The sequence below is a fragment of the Bubalus bubalis genome, chromosome 14, assembly GCF_019923935.1.
Source record: "Bubalus bubalis isolate 160015118507 breed Murrah chromosome 14, NDDB_SH_1, whole genome shotgun sequence".
NCBI lineage: Eukaryota > Metazoa > Chordata > Mammalia > Artiodactyla > Bovidae > Bubalus > Bubalus bubalis.
The window spans coordinates 67210611-67227980 of record NC_059170.1 but is presented as its reverse complement, the minus strand read 5'-3'; the positions used below and the strand labels follow the sequence as shown (position 1 = coordinate 67227980).

Sequence of the window (17370 nt, the reverse complement as noted above, 5' to 3'; positions counted from 1 at the left end):
GCAACTGCGGACTTAATTTTCAAGCATAATAGATGGATCCATACTAATATCAAATTTACCTTCTAAATTTTCAAACTTCAGTTAGAATATTACATTTTAATATATTGCTATTATATTTTAGTTACAATGTTGGTTTTTTTCATATTCACTTTAGTAACAAATACTTTTTTTCCCTTCAGTTCATGATCAATTACAAATATAGGACTTTAAATCTGTGCCCAAGTTCTACCTCTCCCAACTGCCACAGTGCAGGTCAGAAAAATTAAGACTCAAAAATTGAGGTCATGGGATAACAAAGAGTTATGCACTGGGAGTTGAGAGGCTCAGGTTCTAATTCTCCCAAACAGTACCTCTGTGATCTCAAGAACTGACCTGACCTCATCTCCTACTAGTCTCTCCAGTCTCACCGGACCCCCACTAATCCTCAGAGCCTCAGTACTGGCTGTTCTCAGCAGCTGGAGTCTGCTTTTCCCAAACACCTCTGCCACATACTCCCTCACAAAGGTCAAGTCTTAGTTCCAATGACACCCCCTCCATGAGACCCGATCTGAATATGCCACTCAAACTGCAAATCCATCCCACTCCCATCTCCTTATCCCACACTGTTTTTTTTTAAATAAAATTTATCACTTTCCAACATACATAGTTTACTCACTTGTTGTGTTTGTTGTCTGTCACCCTTCCCCACTAGAATGTAAACTCCACGGGAAACAGTTTGTCAGCACTCAAAACAGTACGTTGAATATCCTAAGTGCTCGACAGATACGTCTTAGATAAATACTGTTACCTCTTATTCGAAAATATTCTACAACACCTTAAGAAAATATCATTCTATAAGAATAATATTAAATTGATCAAGTTTTATATTTTATCAAACAAGAGCTTATCAAATATCTTTTATGCAGTTAGTGGGGTAATCATATGGTTTATTGTCCCTGCTGTTATACATATTAATAAATTTCCTATTTAAAGTATCTTTTCATTACTAAGATTAATTCTCTTTGATCATGCTGAATTTTTATCTTTAATATACTAGTAAATATGATTTGTTAGTGTTTTACTTAGAATTTTTGTTTCGACACTTAAAAGTGAGACTGATCCATACTTTTGATTTCCATGCTCTTTTTTTGTTGTTGGTAAGATTTTGCCTATTTTTCCGTATTTTTTTCTTTCCTATGCTCTGGCAAAAATGATAGAGCAGAGAAATTACTCTGGTAACTTTTTACATTTTCTTCCATAATCACTGGTCTATTTAATTTTGTGTTGAATCGATTTTGAAAATGTTTATGTTTTACAAAAAATTACCTGTTTCACTGAGGTTTTCAAGTGGTTTTTAAACATTTCTAGCATATCAGCCGGCTTATTCTTAAAGTTTTTATTGTTTTTTATATTTGCTAAATAGTTCTCTATTTGGATTTTTTTTAAGAACTAGCTTCTGAGTTTACAAAATCAATTCTTGGTTGTCTTTTTCAATGTATTTTTCAATAAAATTTGAGATTACAACATGTAGCATCAAAACCTAACTGAAGTATGTCATCTTTTTTCTTCTTTTCTTGGGCAAGTCATCTATAGTTTGCTGCATTATTTTCTTCTTCCAGTTAGTTCAATCTACTTCAATGCTTTTTTCCAACCCTAAAAGAAAGATGGATAGACCATCCATTTTAAAGTAAAGCAGCCTGGGCTTACCTGGTGGCTCAGTGGTAAAGAATATACCTGCCAGTGCAGGAGACAAAGGTTCAATCCCTGGTCCAGGAATATCCCACATCCCATGAACAACAGAGCCTATGCTCTAGAACCCAGGAGCTGCAACTACTGAACCCCATGTGCACTCAAGCCAATGCTCTGCAATAAGAGAAGCCACTCCAAGGAGAAGCCTGCATAGCACAACTAGAGAGCAACCCTCACCAACTACAGAGAGTCCACACAGCAACAAAGACCCAGCACAACCACAAATATAAATAAAATCATATATATTTTTTTAAAAAGTAAAGCAGCTTTTGCTATCCACAGAGACTCACATCATTAAACTACTAACACAGGTCAGTGCTTTCAGCTTCAACAGGAACTTAAAAATTAGTTTAAGGAACCGCTGCTGCTGCTAATTCGCTTCAGTCATGTCCAACTCTGTGCAACCCCATAGATGGCAGCCCACCAGGCTCCCCCATCCCTGGGATTCTCCAGGCAAGAACACTGGAGTGGGTTGCCATTTCCTTCTCCAATGCAGTAAATTGAAAAGTGAAAGTGAAGTCGCTCAGTCGTGTCTGACTCTTAGTGACCCCAGGGACTGCAGCCCACCAGGCTCCTCCGTCCATGGGATTTTCCAGGCAAGAGTACTTGAGTGGGTTGCCATTGCCTTCTCCTTAAGGAACCGCTAGAAGATCTTAACTCTTTTAATTATACCTTTCCAAGTAGTCAGTAACCCTAGTTTTTGTTTCTTTTGGAGAATCCTCTACTCCTAGTAAATTCACCAAATCCTTCTCAAACCAAGAAGTTCCTAGTTCCTCTTTTACCACTATACTTTTTACAATTAAATGAACAGTTGATACTAAAAGTCATCTTGCCCCATTTAAACCTTTAAGTTCTGTGAATATTCATTACTTCACAAAGTAAGAGCCCTTATGCTGTACATAATGTAAGAAATTACATACTTTTCAACATTCATAACTATGTAAGTAAAGTCTTCTGACTTTTTCACTTTCCTACAAATGCAAGCTCAAAGGGAATGGAGTGCTAAATGCTGTACCAATCACATAAATGTTATAAGACACTTCAATCAATATAAAAAGCAAATTTCTGCATTAAATTTTAAGCTAAATATATTTTATTTAACCTTTCTGAAAGTGAACTAGAAAATAAACTTAGATCCTTCCTTTGAAAACTGAATTTTATAGTCTTCTGAGTGATAAATATTTTTACCAGCAGTTAATGAGTGAACAATTTAAAAAGAATATTTCTTTCTTAAACAATAATAAAACCTTGCTTATACTTTCAAGGTCTCCCAAATCACACATTTAAGTACCCTACAAGCAGTTAATGATCATCAAGTAAGTAAACATCTAGTCACTAACTACAAGTAAAAACAAGAAAGCAGAATTACACGGTTTTGTTCCCGAGCGGGGCGGGGGGGCAGAGAAGTCTTAAAGGTTTTCAACTTTATAATCTATCAGGTTTTTAGCTGTTTTCTCTCTAAAATCTAAATAATTTAACTGTTGAAAGCTATTATATTTCTGTGCTCAAAAATGCCTGGAAAAAAATTAATGTGAAAGAACCCCGTTACTGCTTATTTGAAGAATACAAAGGTTTTTCTTCACAGGAAACACTAAAGCAGATGATGATTCAAAAGGGACAAAACAAAAAAAAATTAAATCATTTACTCTGAAACAGACAAGCAAATGCCCCGCTAACTTTTCCCACAGCGTTCATGCTCCTCATGCAACAGTGCCATCAAGTGGTACAGTGCTAACAGATTTCCCAAAACTCAGTTTCTCATTCTTAGCAAGGGAAGCTTCAATTAGAAACTCTCTCCCCAAAATTCCAGCAAATGCTCCTAAAAGCTGGATCAGGAAAAGCTAAGACTGAAGTGAAGCACTTCACTGGTGAATAGTGTTCTGTCTATATTAATGTAAAGAGACTCTGAACATCCACCCATCTGCTAAAACATGGTAAAATCCACAGGTCTTCAAAGTCATGAAAACCAATACCAGGTTCACCTATTTTCAAAATGAAGAATTAAGAGATGCTTAGGAACGTTCCCTGATTCCTGCTGACTTCATACCTGAAAGTTCACTTAGGTGAGGGAGCCTTGGGGGTGGCTAGGAGTGTTCTCTACCTTGATCTAGGTGTGGATATACACATAATACTTAAGATGTAAACACTTTATGCCTTACGGTCCAGCAATCCCACTGCTGGGCATATATCCAGACAAAACTATAATTTAAAAAGATACGGCACCCCTATTTCATACAGCAGCACTACTTATAATAGCCTAGACATGGAAACAACGTAAGTGTCCATCAACAGGTGAATGGATAAATAAAGTAGTATAATGGAATACTACTCAGTCATTAAAAAAAAAAGTGAAATAATGCCATTTGCAGCAACATGGATGGACCTAAAGATCATTATACTAAGTAAAGTAAGGCAGGAGAAACAGAAATACCATATGATATCATATGCAGAACCTAAAAGATGACACAAAATATATCTAAGGAACTGAAAGAGACTCACAGACAGAGAGAATAGATCTGTGGGTGCCAAAGGCACGGTCAGGCAGCAGAGGGGAGGACTGGGAGCTCGAGATTAGCAGACGCAAACTAGAATATACGTGATGGATAAACAACAAGGGCCTACTGAACAGCACAGGGATATTCAATATTCTCTGATAAACCAAAATGGCAAAGAATATGAAGAGGAATATATATGACTGAGTCACTTTGCTATAGAGCAGAAATTAATGCTGGAAATCAACTACACTTTAATAAAATTTTAAAACAAGATATTAGCACTTTGTGTGAAATTTCAATTAAATGTGTAGATAGTTATACTACAAATTAACTATAGAACAATATGTAAATATATAATTAAGGGGATTTCTATAGATTTCATTTCAGTGGATTCATTCAAATTAACAGGCTAAGAGGTACAGTCCAGCCTTTTCAAAAAAAATTTAACCACTATTTATTTAATGAAGGAAGAACAGAACTGAAAATTAAACCAGTGCTTCAGATCAGACCTTGAAGAACTGTAAAGATGGAATAAATCAATCTTTAAAACTTTTGTCCTTCAAACGATACTAAGAAAGTGAAAGACAACTCACAGAATCAAAGAAACCATCTACAAATTATATCCCATAAGGGATATGTACAAAAAATATACAAAGAACTCGTTACAATAAAAAGACAAATAATACAATTTAAAAGGAGGCAAAGGATTTGAACAACTTTCCAAAGAAGACAGACAAATGGCCAATAAGCACATGAAAAAATGCTCACAAGCATTAGCCATTAGGGAAATGCAAACAAAACCACAATGAGATAAATTTCACTTCACACTAAGACAGCTAAAAGCAAAACAGCAACAGTAACAAGTATTGGTGAGGATATGGAGAAACTGCAACATTCATACATTGCTACTGGGCATGTAAAATGGTGCAACCATTGTGACAAACAGTTCAGCAGTTACTAAAAATATTAAACATACATTTACTCTGTAACACAACAAGTCCACTCATAGATATATACCCAAGAGAACTGAAAACATATGTTCACACAAAAACTGGTATAGAGTCACAACAACACACTCATAATAGCTAAAAAGTGAAAACTGCTTAAACGTCCATCAACTGACAAATGGGTAAACAAAATGTGGTAGAGCTCTACAATGAAATACTATTCAGTTTTCCTTTTTAATACGTGCTATGACAAGACCTTTTAGAACTAACACCCAAAAAAGATGTCCTTTTCATTATAGGGGACTGGAATGCAAAAACAGGAAGTCAAGAAACACCTGGAGTAACAGGAGAATTTGCCCTTGGAATACGGAATGAAGCAGGGGAAAGACTGATAGAGTTTTGCCAAGAAAATGCACTGGTCATAACAAACACCCTCTTCCAACAACACATGAGAAGACTCTATACCTGGACATCACCAGATGGTCAACACCGAAATCAGATTGATTATATTCTTTGCAGCCGAAGATGGAGAAGCTCTATACAGTCAGCAAAAACAAGACCAGGAGCTGACTGTGGCTCAGACCATGAACTCCTTATTGCCAAATTCAGACTTAAACTGAAGAAAGTAGGGAAAACCACTAGACCATTCAGGTATGACCTAAATCAAATCCCTTATGATTATACAGTGGAAGTGAGAAATAGACTTAAGGGCCTAGATCTGATAGATAGAGTGCCTGATGAACTATGGAATGAGGTTCGTGACACTGTACAGGAGACAGGGATCAAGACCATTCCCAAAGAAAAGAAATGCAAAAAAGCAAAATGGCTGTCTGGGGAGGCCTTACAAATAGCTGTGAAAAGAAGAGAAGCGGAAAGCAAAGGAGAAAAGGAAAGATATAAACATCTGAATGCAGAGTTCCAAAGAATAGCAAGAAGAGATAAGAAAGCCTTCTTCAGCGATCAATGCAAAGAAATAGAGGAAAACAACAGAATGGGAAAGACTAGGGAACTCTTCAAGAAAATGAGAGATACCAAAGGAACATTTCATGCAAAGATGGGCTCGATAAAGGACAGAAATGGTATGGACCTAACAGAAGCGGAAGATATTAAGAGATGGCAAGAATACACAGAAGAACTGTACAAAAAAGATCTTCAAGACCAAGATAATCACGACGGTGTGATCACTGACCTAGAGCCAGACATCCTGGAACGTGAAGTCAAGTGGGCCTTAGAAAGCATCACTGTGAACAAAGCTAGTGGAGGTGATGGAATTCCAGTTGAGCTATTCCAAATCCTGAAAGATAATTCTGTGAAAGTGCTGCACTCAATCTGCCAGCAAATTTGGAAAACTGAGCAGTGGCCAGAGGACTGGAAAAGGTCAGTTTTCATTCCAATTCCAAAGAAAGGCAATGCCAAAGAATGCTCAAACTACCGCACAATTGCACTCATCTCACATGCTAGTAAAGTAATGCTCAAAATTCTTCAAGTCAGGCGTCAGCAATATGTGAACCGTGAACTTCCAGATGTTCAAGTTGGTTTTAGAAAAGGCAGAGGAACCAGAGATCAAATTGCCAAAAACTGCTGGATCATGGAAAAAGCAAGAGAGTTCCAGAAAAACATCTATTTCTGCTTTATTGACTATGCCAAAGCCTTTGACTGTGTGGATCACAATAAACTGTGGAAAATTCTGAAAGAGATGGGAATACCAGACCACCTGATCTGCCTCTTGAGAAATTTGTATGCAGGTCAGGAAGCAACAGGTAGAACTGGACATGGAACAACAGACTGGTTCCAAATAGGAAAAGGAGTTCGTCAAGGCTGTATATTGTCACCCTGTTTATTTAACTTATATGCAGAGTACATCATGATAAACGCTGGGCTGGAAGAAACACAAGCTGGAATCAAGATTGCCAGGAGAAATATCAATAACCTCAGATATGCAGATGACACCACCCTTATGGTAGAAAGTGAAGAGGAACTCAAAAGCCTCTTGATGAAAGTGAAAGTGGAGAGTGGAAAAGTTGGCTTAAAGCTCAACATTCAGAAAACGAAGATCATGGCATCTGGTCCCACCACTTCATGGGAAATAGATGGGGAAACCGTGGAAACTGTCAGACTTTATTTTTCTGGGCTCCAAAATCACTACAGATGGTGACTGCAGCCATGAAATTAAAAGACGCTTACTCCTTGGAAGGAAAGTTATGACCAACCTAGATAGCATATTCAAAAGCAGAGACATTACTTTGCCAACAAAGGTCCGTCTAGTCAAGGCTATGGTTTTTCCTGTGGTAATGTATGGATGTGAGAGTTGGACTGTGAAGAAGGCTGAGCGCCGAAGAATTGATGCTTTTGAACTGTGGTGTTGGAGAAGACTCTTGAGAGTCCCTTGGACTGCAAACAGATCCAACCAGTCCATTCTGAAGGAGATCAGCCCTGGGATTTCTTTGGAAGGAATGATGCTAAAGCTGAAACTCCAGTACTTTGGCCACCTCATGCGAAGAGTTGACTCACTGGAAAAGACTCTGATGCTGGGAGGGATTGGGGGCAGGAGGAGAAGGGGATGATGGAGGATGAGATGGCTGGATGGCATCGCTGACTTGATGGACGTGAGTCTCGGTGAACTCAGGGAGTTGGTGATGGACGGGGAGGCCTGGCGTGCTGCAATTCATAGGGTCGCAAAGAGTCGGACACGACTGAGTGACTGATCTGATCTGATGACATGGATGAACCATGAAAACATCATTCTAAGACAAAGAAGTGAGGTGCAAAAGGCCACAGATTTTATGATTTCACTTTCAAGAAATACCTAGAATAGGTAAATCCATAGAAACTGAAAGGAGATTAGTGGTTTCTTAGGACAGGGGAGAGAATGGGGAGGTGGGAAATGGAACCACTTGCTAAAGGATTTAAGGTTGGTCATAACTTTCCTTCCAAGGAGTAAGCGTCTTTTAATTTCATGGCTGCAGTCACCATCTGTAGTGATTTTGGAGCCCAGAAAAATAAAGTCTGACACCGTTTCCACTGTTTTCCACGAAGATCTCTTAAAATTTTATTACTGTGATAGTTAAATATATTCAGAAGACTAAACTGTATATACTTTATAGTGGTGAACTGCATTGGTAAACTGTTATGAGAATTATATCCCAATAAAGCTGGTTGCTGTTATTTTTTAAACTAAAAAAAAAAATAATAACTATGAAGACGTTCTTAAGATTTTTTTAGTTTAGTGCTTCCTTAACCAAACTATACAGACAAGGTAAGGCAGCTAAATTCTCTATCACATATACACACACATATAAAACCTTTGGGTCCTCATAGGCACTCAAGTAACTATTAAATAATTCATTCTGGTTTTTTTTGGTCAACTCAGACTAGATGGACTAAACGGACAAAAAGGGACTCCTGGCCATAGGGGAAAATAAAGACACTCACTAGGATTCACGTCCCTTACAGGAAGAGGAGGGAAATGCCACACAAACAGGGAGGCACCCTCCCTTTCCCAAATATGTTTGAGAATGTTCATGAAAACTGACTGTGTAAGAGGCCACAAAGAAAATTTCAAAAACTTTCAAAAAGCAAAAATCACACAGTATTCTCTAATCACAGTATGATAAAAATATGAATTACTAACCAAGTCAGAAAATGAAGAATTTCTAGAAAACACAAAAATAGAAATCACATGTCAGAACTAACAGATACAGCTAAAACCAGGGTAAGAGGACAGCAATATATTAAATGCCAAAAAAGGAACAAAATGAATGAAAGAAAACAAAAAAGAAGAAAATAAAGATAAAATCCAAAAATAATCAGTAGGAAAATAATAAAACAGTAGACTACATAGGTAATCTAGAAACTGGGTTTTTGTGTGCATGTGTGTGAAAAAAACTAAAATGAATAAACCACTAGCTAATAAAGAGGATGAAGAAAGGAAAAGTACAAAAACAGGATTGTTTGTAATGGAAAAGACTGGAATGTCCAAAATGATTAAATATAGTACATTCATAAAAGGAAACTCCTGCTAAATTTAAAAGAAAATAACAATAGAAGTCTTTATTATTGATACAAAAAGATTTCCAAGCTATACTGTTAAGTGAAAATAGTAAAGTTTGGAAGAATAAGTACAATAAGTGGCTCCTGTGTAAAAAACAGGAAATATAAGAATGTTGGCATGTTCCTGCATACGCAGAAATTTTGGAAGGATACACAGTAATCAAGACAGTGGCTTCCTACTGGGAGCAGAGCAGACACGGAGACAAGGATAAGGACACTTTTTAGCACAAGGTTTTTCACATAAGTGTTTTCAGTCCTATGAATGCATTCACTTATTTTTTAATAAAAATTTTAATTGCATATGACCACTATCTATTCATCAAATATTTTCAAGCACTTATGTGTACCAAACACTATACTTGATGTTGGGGATGTTCAAAATGAAAAGATCTGGTCCTCTTTTAAAGGCCCCATATTTTTAGTTTCATAGGAATACAGGCAGCAAACCAACATTGGGCTGTAACTAATATGCCTAATGTGATGTGCCAAACTCTTCATATGCGTGAAGACATTATGTTGAAAGTCTATAAAAGAACACCTATATATACATAAGAAAAATAAGGATGGTTGTTCAGAGAAGATAACTCTTATCCTAAGACTTCAAGATTAAGTCAGAGGTTTTCAGTAAATAAAAACAGGATATCCCAGACAGAGCAGAAAGCAGGGGCCTGGAAGTAGAGAGCAAAGGGTATCCAAGAAATCATTACAGATCAGGATTTTGCAAGACGAAGAATAGCTAGAATGAAGACTGAAGAAGTTGAAAAAGGGATAGATAGGAAAGGGCATTAAATACCACGTTACACAAGTTTATTACCTTCTGTCTGTGAGGCATTGTGCTCAGTGCTGAAAAAAAAGAAGTAAAACTGCCTCCCTCCTGCAACTTAGTCTAGACAACAATGTCCAGGGAAACCAAGAAAGAGGTTTCTGCAGTAGTCTGCTGTGTGACCTTTCCTGTCTCTGGCTCTGCACATAATGTTGCCTCTATCAGAAATGCTCTCGACATTTCCTCTCCTCACCCATTCCTCGCCTCGCTCATTCCTTTCTCAGGAATTGAATTAAATGACCCTTGTTCCAGGCAGCCTTCTCTGACTCCCGAGACTAAATCAATCAGTTCCTCTGTTATATACTCCAAAGCACGCTGGGATTCTTCTTGTCAACTGCACTTAGAATTCTCCTTCTTCCTCTCCAAACTGTAAGCTGCACGAATACAAGAGTTGAATCTGTCTTCTTCACTACTGTACCTCCAGCACTAATCACAGTATAGAGTAGATCTTTAGTGAATGAATAAATTTTAGAACATAATTTTAACCTTTCCTGATCACTCAAGCTGACTATAAAAAACCTAAATATTTTTATATTTCAGGTATGTAAGACCAAGTGGTCTCTTCCTCATGGCTCCAAAAGGCCATGCATTTTAAGTACTTATATCTTTTTCTCTCCTCTCAGACCATAAACTGTCACTTCCTACTACTTTCAAGTCTGTTTCTAGCAGATTCCAACTACTTCGAGTTTGCACCTAACTGCTGAGCTAAGCAGATAAATCCAATAACAAAGAATGTAACTGGCATAAGACCAAGTAAGAGTATCTATATATAGATAGATAGATAGATAGATATAGATTTTCAGTCTTCTCCATGGACAGGGGAGTGGGATGGAATGGGGATAGGAGGAGACAAAATGATCTCTTATAAATAAACTACTTAATATCACTGCATAATTCTTTTGTTAAAAAAGTCTTTTATTTTGGCTAAATTTGCTTCATTCTATGCTAGAAGTTCAGATAATTGTTACTACATGTTTATTCATTCATATGAACAACTGAAAAGAAAACTATGCAAGAAAACATTCCATTGCAAAGGTAAAAAAGAACCAGTTTAAAAAAATGGTCCAAAATATTAAGGCAAAAACTATTTGAAATTCTGAGTTTGAAAGTAGAATGTGTCTGACAGTCAAAAACCTTATAAGTAACTGGCAATATTATTTTTTCAGTTGTTCATGAAATAATGGTGTACCTCGCAACTGATGGCACCTCAGATTTGATGAAATGTAGCATATAATTTTACATAATAAAAGTAATTCATCTAAGATTTTCTCAATTGGATAATTCTCAACTACTACTCACTACATTAGCACATCCTATCTCCCTTGCCCCACTAAAATGAAAAACCAAATGCTCATATTAAGGCTGCTGACAGGGATAAAAACCAATATAAATGAAAAAAGTAGTGATTTGTTTCACAGAGAAATGTTACCAATGAGAGACCAACAAATGAACCAAATTAAAATTCTGCTTAAGAAATCTTTAGTGAAATCCCACAATCTTTCTGGGGGAAGTATCTATATTAGCTATGATGTATGTAATCATCGTAATAGTTAACAAAATCCTTTAATTATTCCCTGTTGAATAAACGGAAATAGATCTTCTCAAAGTTCCTAAAGTCAACAACCTATGACCTGCTATGGTCACCTCCTAAAATATGTGGGTGAAGTAGGGGCTTTAACTTAGTTTAAGAGAGCATTAGAATTCCCTATCAGCATTATGAAACGGAATACACTTCTTGAATTACTAGCAGCATAATCACCAATGTGAGCTTCAAGTCCAAACCAGCATAAACATAAAAAAAACCTTGAGAATTTTCATTTAAACACAACACTTAAGAACTAGATAAAATCAATTTAGTCTGATCTTTCCACAAAACAAAAATTCTCCAAAAAAAAAAAAAATATACTATTGATTTTTTCTCCTCAGAGGAGGTGTAAATAAATTGCTTCTAGCAATGATTAAGTTATTATTAAGTTCCTATTATTCTTAAAATAACAGGAAAGCATCAGAAGGAATATTAAATCAGGGAGAAGTAAGTTCTAGAAAATATGCTAACAACAATGATAATAACTTCCATTGACAAGGGATATTTTTAGAGAGATAATTATACAAGAGCTTAGCTCTTACAATCACTGCAGTGTAGAAACACTAAAAAATTACTCTTTTTTTTTTCTTTTTAAACCTACCTTTGTCTGGGAACTATAAAGAGCGCCCGTACCAACTTCTTCCTATTTGCTTTCGTGTTCATGTTCATGCAAAAGTCCATCGCTGCCTAAAGGAGAAAGAGCAAACATTTTTCTTAAAAAAAAAAAACAAAAAAAAAAACCCACTCAATTTAGCTACTAAAACACCATGCTAAAATGGATTCCTAATAGTTCCTAAATAGTTCACAATGGTTTTAAGACACTAGTATTACAAGGATATTCCAAACTTTAACAATCATCAAGCTTAAGCTCCTCTTTCCTTATATATCTCAAAACATATTTCACAAACTTATTAACTGCAACCTAGTGCTAAAAACAGAACTTCCAGTGGGTAGATTGAAGATCTATGGTGACACGTTTGGCAAATAACTGCATGAAATGTGCAACCCATGCTCTTGATCTCACAGATCAATGTTAATACCAGAAAAGTTTTCTGAATGAAGTTACAAAGTAGCAAGAAGCCAGGAACCAAGAAAATTATTAATGCTAATAAGGATTAAAAAAGAATAAAGACAAACCAGGTAAGAGAGACAGACACAGATTATAACCAGAAAATTTAAAAGTGCTTCAATACTAACTAAAATGGTTTACTGTTGACAATCAGATATAGTAACAAACTAAAGAAACCACATCATAAGGACTATAATTGTTATTTAGTATAGCAATCCACTCTTTTACATTTTAATAACAAAAATGTGTTCAATATTTTATCAATGTATCTAAAATCTAATGTAAGTGTAGAAGAAAAGCTAGGAGAAGTCTATGCTCTGGGAAACCACTAGAAAACAAAATTATGAGTAACTGGTATTTTTTAAATACAGGTATATATATTATTTAAATATTAAAGATTTTCAATATATAGTTTATGAAAACAACATTTAAGATATATTTTAAAAAGAAAATAACTATTATCAAATAACCCTATTGGGTATCACCAGTATTTTCCTTCTATAGCTTCACATAATTATTTTATCATTAATTTCTCAAACTTTAGGTAGGATCAAATACAAAGATTCTCTGGTGGCTCAGAGGGTAAAGAGTCTGCCTGCAATGTGTGAGACCCAGGTTCGATCCCTGGGTTGGGAAGATCCCCTGGAGAAGGAAATGGCAACCCACTCCAGTATTCTTGCCTGGAGAATCCCCAAGGACAGAGGAGACTGGTTGGACACGACTGAGCAATTTCACTTTTCTTTCTTTCTACAAAGATTCTCTGATTTCCCTATAAAGGATGTCAACTCTTCAGCAACACACTCACTGAAAAACCTTCCATTTGCTAAAAACTTTTGATGAAATAAAACACAATTAATGTTGATTAGATTCAAACCCAGTAAAAGCACATTGAAAGTATTCACCAAGATTGAATTAGTCAAGAGTAAAACCAATTTAAACTTTTTCTTCTGCTTGTAAAGGGAGTATAATAAATTTTATTAAAATTTATATTTTATAATATTAAAGCTTCTTACAGCTAATCAGAATAACAGCAGAAAAGCGGAAAGCACACTAAAATTCCTTCAAGTAATTCACCCACATGAAATACTAAAAAATTGTGGACTAGGATAATAAAAATCCCAAAGGTCATCCACTTAGAAAAAAGCTGGTTAACACTAGAAAATGTCACACACACAAACATACACAGACACACACACATACACACCTCTCAAGTCAACATTTTTTGAAAAAGAAAAAGAAAAAACAAAGAAAAACATTTAATGGCTAATAATGGACTATGTTTCAACAAAAATTAGGAAACTGGTAACTACTATCTACTGGCAGTAAATACTTTTAGTTGTTTTCCCTGAACTGAGAGGCTCCTTTTGTTCATGTTAGAAAAATGTCTGTTAAATACCCAAGTCTGAATAACCATGGTTCATCCGTCAATTCTTTCAAGTAAAAATGCTACTCTATATAAAAAGTAGCAGTTTAGCTTGCAACTCAATCATACAAATGGCTTTTCTCAAGGCAACCTTGAGCCAGTAGACACATATCCTTATTTTATCAAGTTAAAAGGAAGTGTACTCAGAGGTTGAAATGAAACAAAATCACTAATTTTTACAGATTCATCAAAGAGATGTTTAAGTTAAAGCGACATTGTTTTTTAATCGCAAATGCACAGCAATGAAGACTACAATGGCTATTATTAGAGTCTGCTACCAATGCAGCTTGACTTCATGTTAAAATGCCAGGTTTACCCATCATCACTTTTGCAAATGTCAAAAACAGTGAAAAAGTGGGGGGAAAACTCCTAGTATTAGTATGAAAAGTTTTGACCTTACAGACGCCCTGAAAATATCTAAAAAGACACTGGGAATCTACAGAGAGTACTTTAAGAACATCTGGTCTAAAAGAGTATTTTCCACACTGTGGCAATATGTGAAGGGGAGAGGTGTCAAGCCCACAGGACTCTAGAGACAGTTCCACCCCCAAACACAGCATCTACAAATTGGCTCCAACTGTGTTCATTCTGAATTTATACCTATATTAGATTCCATTTGAAGAAATGGCTCATTCTACAGCCAAAACTGCAAAAACCACAGACATGCCTAATTTGAGCTATCTTACAAGGTCTATATGCTTTGAGTAAAGTCACACAGAGGCAGTCATACCTTGTCTATCAGATCACGGTTGACGCAGTTGGGTAACTGCTGGAGGAAGGCATCTACTATGAGCTTGAGATGAGACCCAGTGCTGGCTTCTTCATCCTCTTGTTCTAATATGAAATTGGATTTTAAGTAGGTTTAGAAATATACATAGACAATGTAAGAATAAAAACCTTCAATAAGATGTTATCTGAGGCACAGATAATCTAAAGCACTTTTCTTATGAAAAATGAAGCACTTTTTCAGATATTACTCTTGAAAGAAAGGGTATCTTTAGAATCATAAGCCTAAATCACTAGTCTTTATCAACTATAAAAGGGCAAACTTTTACATGAGAAGTCATAAGTTGCATGTAGTTTTAGAGAAGATCTACTATTTTTATCTGTTGAACATCCCTTTTCCCATGTCTTCAACTAACAGCATCATCACTGCTTCCCCTCAAAGGCAATCCATGGGATTCTGATGGGAAAGGGTGCTGCCTAAGTAAGCACAGATACCATTACTCCTCTGGCCACAGGCAAGCATGACACAGGACTAGCCAACTCCTCCAAGATGCTTATACACAGTGGGAGAGAATCCCTCTTTTCCTCAGATGTCACTAGCTGGTTTGAGCCAAGGGCAGCCTCCAGCCATGCCTCCCTCCCTTCATGACATGGAGAACTAGAGAATCTGCAGCAGGAAACAATGAAGCCCACAGAGAGAAAGGCAACCCTGACAAAGGCAGTCTTCTAATAAAGAACCCTAACTAATAAAGAAACTTGATAGAAGCAGTCAGGAAATAATGAACAGTGTGATATTTTTATTACTAAATACAAAACATTACTCAATAGTAAAGACAGATAAAAATGACAGATGAACTGATATACCAATTGTCTTTTTATCGCTCAACTTTCAAATGCATTTATGTTAAGATTGTATAGATTATATCAGAAATAAAATACATAAAGGACAATGCTAAAAGCACTGAAGTATAAGAAATATCTATTTAGATTATCACTAAAGTTTGTAGTCACATAATATGGGACATGTAGTGTTACTGTTCCAAATCAAATTCCAAAAAAGTGAGGGCCTAGGACAACAGGAAAACAAGGAATTAAAGAGTAAAGACCCATATTCACAGGCAAAGAGCTTTGTGTATAAACACTAATCAAAAGTTAGGAATTCCCTGGCAATTCATTGGTTAGGATTCTGCATTCTCACTGCCGAGGGCCTGAGTTCAATCCCTGGTCGGGAAACTAACATCCCACAAGTTGCACGGCATAGCCAAAAAATAAGTAAAACATTATATTAAAAAAAAAAAAACTAATCAAAAATTAAAATTTTTGGCAAAAATGTTTACCTTGCTCGTCAAGAAGTTTCTTTGTAAGATCTTCAGCTTCATCTCCACCCTCTAGCTCCAATGTGTCATCATTAATTTCCAGGTTCTCCAACTCAAGTTCCAAATCATCAGGACTTGATACCTCCTTATTATCCTTAGGTTCCTTTGTCTCTGTTTGAAATCAAAGAATCAGTATCTCTGAATTAAAAGTCATATTGAAATCCTGCTGCAAAAAATAAAGATTCACAAAATCTGCAACTATTTTTCTTAGAATCTACATTTATATCTGGCAAATTTGATGTTTATATTCTTAAAAATACATTATGGTCATGGAGGACAAAAACCATAATTTCTTTGTGCATGACATCTGTTCAGTGAAGAAATGAATGGATGGGTGGACTGATGAATGGAGACATACAGGCCATGAGGATTTGTGGTAATGATGAAGAGAAAATAAATCTGATTAGATAAAGTGGACTCAAATTAATTAAGATGTTCATATTATTCTATCATTCATTTAATCTAGTGACTTAATGTTCCTATAACAAAACTAGTAAGTAAAAAAAATTTTTTTACAAATATTTGAAACTAAAATTTATAGCACTTTAACATAAAAATTTGTCCTCCAGCATTTACCTTTGGAATCATCCTTGCTGGACTCTTTATTCTGACAACTTTTTTCATTATCTTTAAACAAGATGGCTGGAACAAAAGCTTTCAAATCAATGAGGTTCTCATAAAAATTCCGAGCATCTTCATCTTCCCATATACCACCTTCTAAGTCATATTCTCCAGGTTTACCAGGTGTAAATATATCAATTCCAGGCCCATGCTCTACAGTAAAATAAATCACGGGGAATTAAAACCAATGAATCTTGAATGTTTCAATTAACAGATACTTCTTCAGTCAACAAGCACTCTTGATTATGCATGTAACCATCTTTACCAGAAAATCACAAATTCTGTTTTAAGTAAAGCTCTAAACCAGGACAGATCAAAGGAAAGTGCAGGATAAACATGCTTTTTTCTTAAAGTTTTAAGCAACTGATATGAGATTAAGTAGCTATTTGATATATTAGGCCCATCTTCACAAAGCTTAAAACCAACATAAGAAATACATAAGCCTGGCAACTCCTCAACATCTAGCTTGAAGTCCCACCTCCCCCATGAAGCATTTTTTTAATACTCCCAACACTCTGTATGATTTT

The 17370-nt window shown here is 35.9% G+C and overlaps 1 protein-coding gene across 4 annotated transcripts in view; it reads right to left on the bottom strand.

Annotated features, from left to right (window-relative positions):
* Positions 1–17370, bottom strand: part of UPF2 (UPF2 regulator of nonsense mediated mRNA decay) — a 97353-nt gene that overhangs the window by 57827 nt on the left and 22156 nt on the right. For all 4 annotated transcript variants that reach the window (XM_025264487.3, XM_025264488.3, XM_006077739.4 and 1 more), the window contains exons 5-8: positions 16799–16996; positions 16184–16333; positions 14851–14954; positions 12230–12315 (exon numbers count right to left, since the gene is read on the bottom strand). In XM_025264487.3, coding sequence (XP_025120272.1) covers positions 12230–12315; positions 14851–14954; positions 16184–16333; positions 16799–16996 — 538 coding nt within the window. The remainder of the gene's footprint in view (positions 1–12229; positions 12316–14850; positions 14955–16183; positions 16334–16798; positions 16997–17370) is intronic.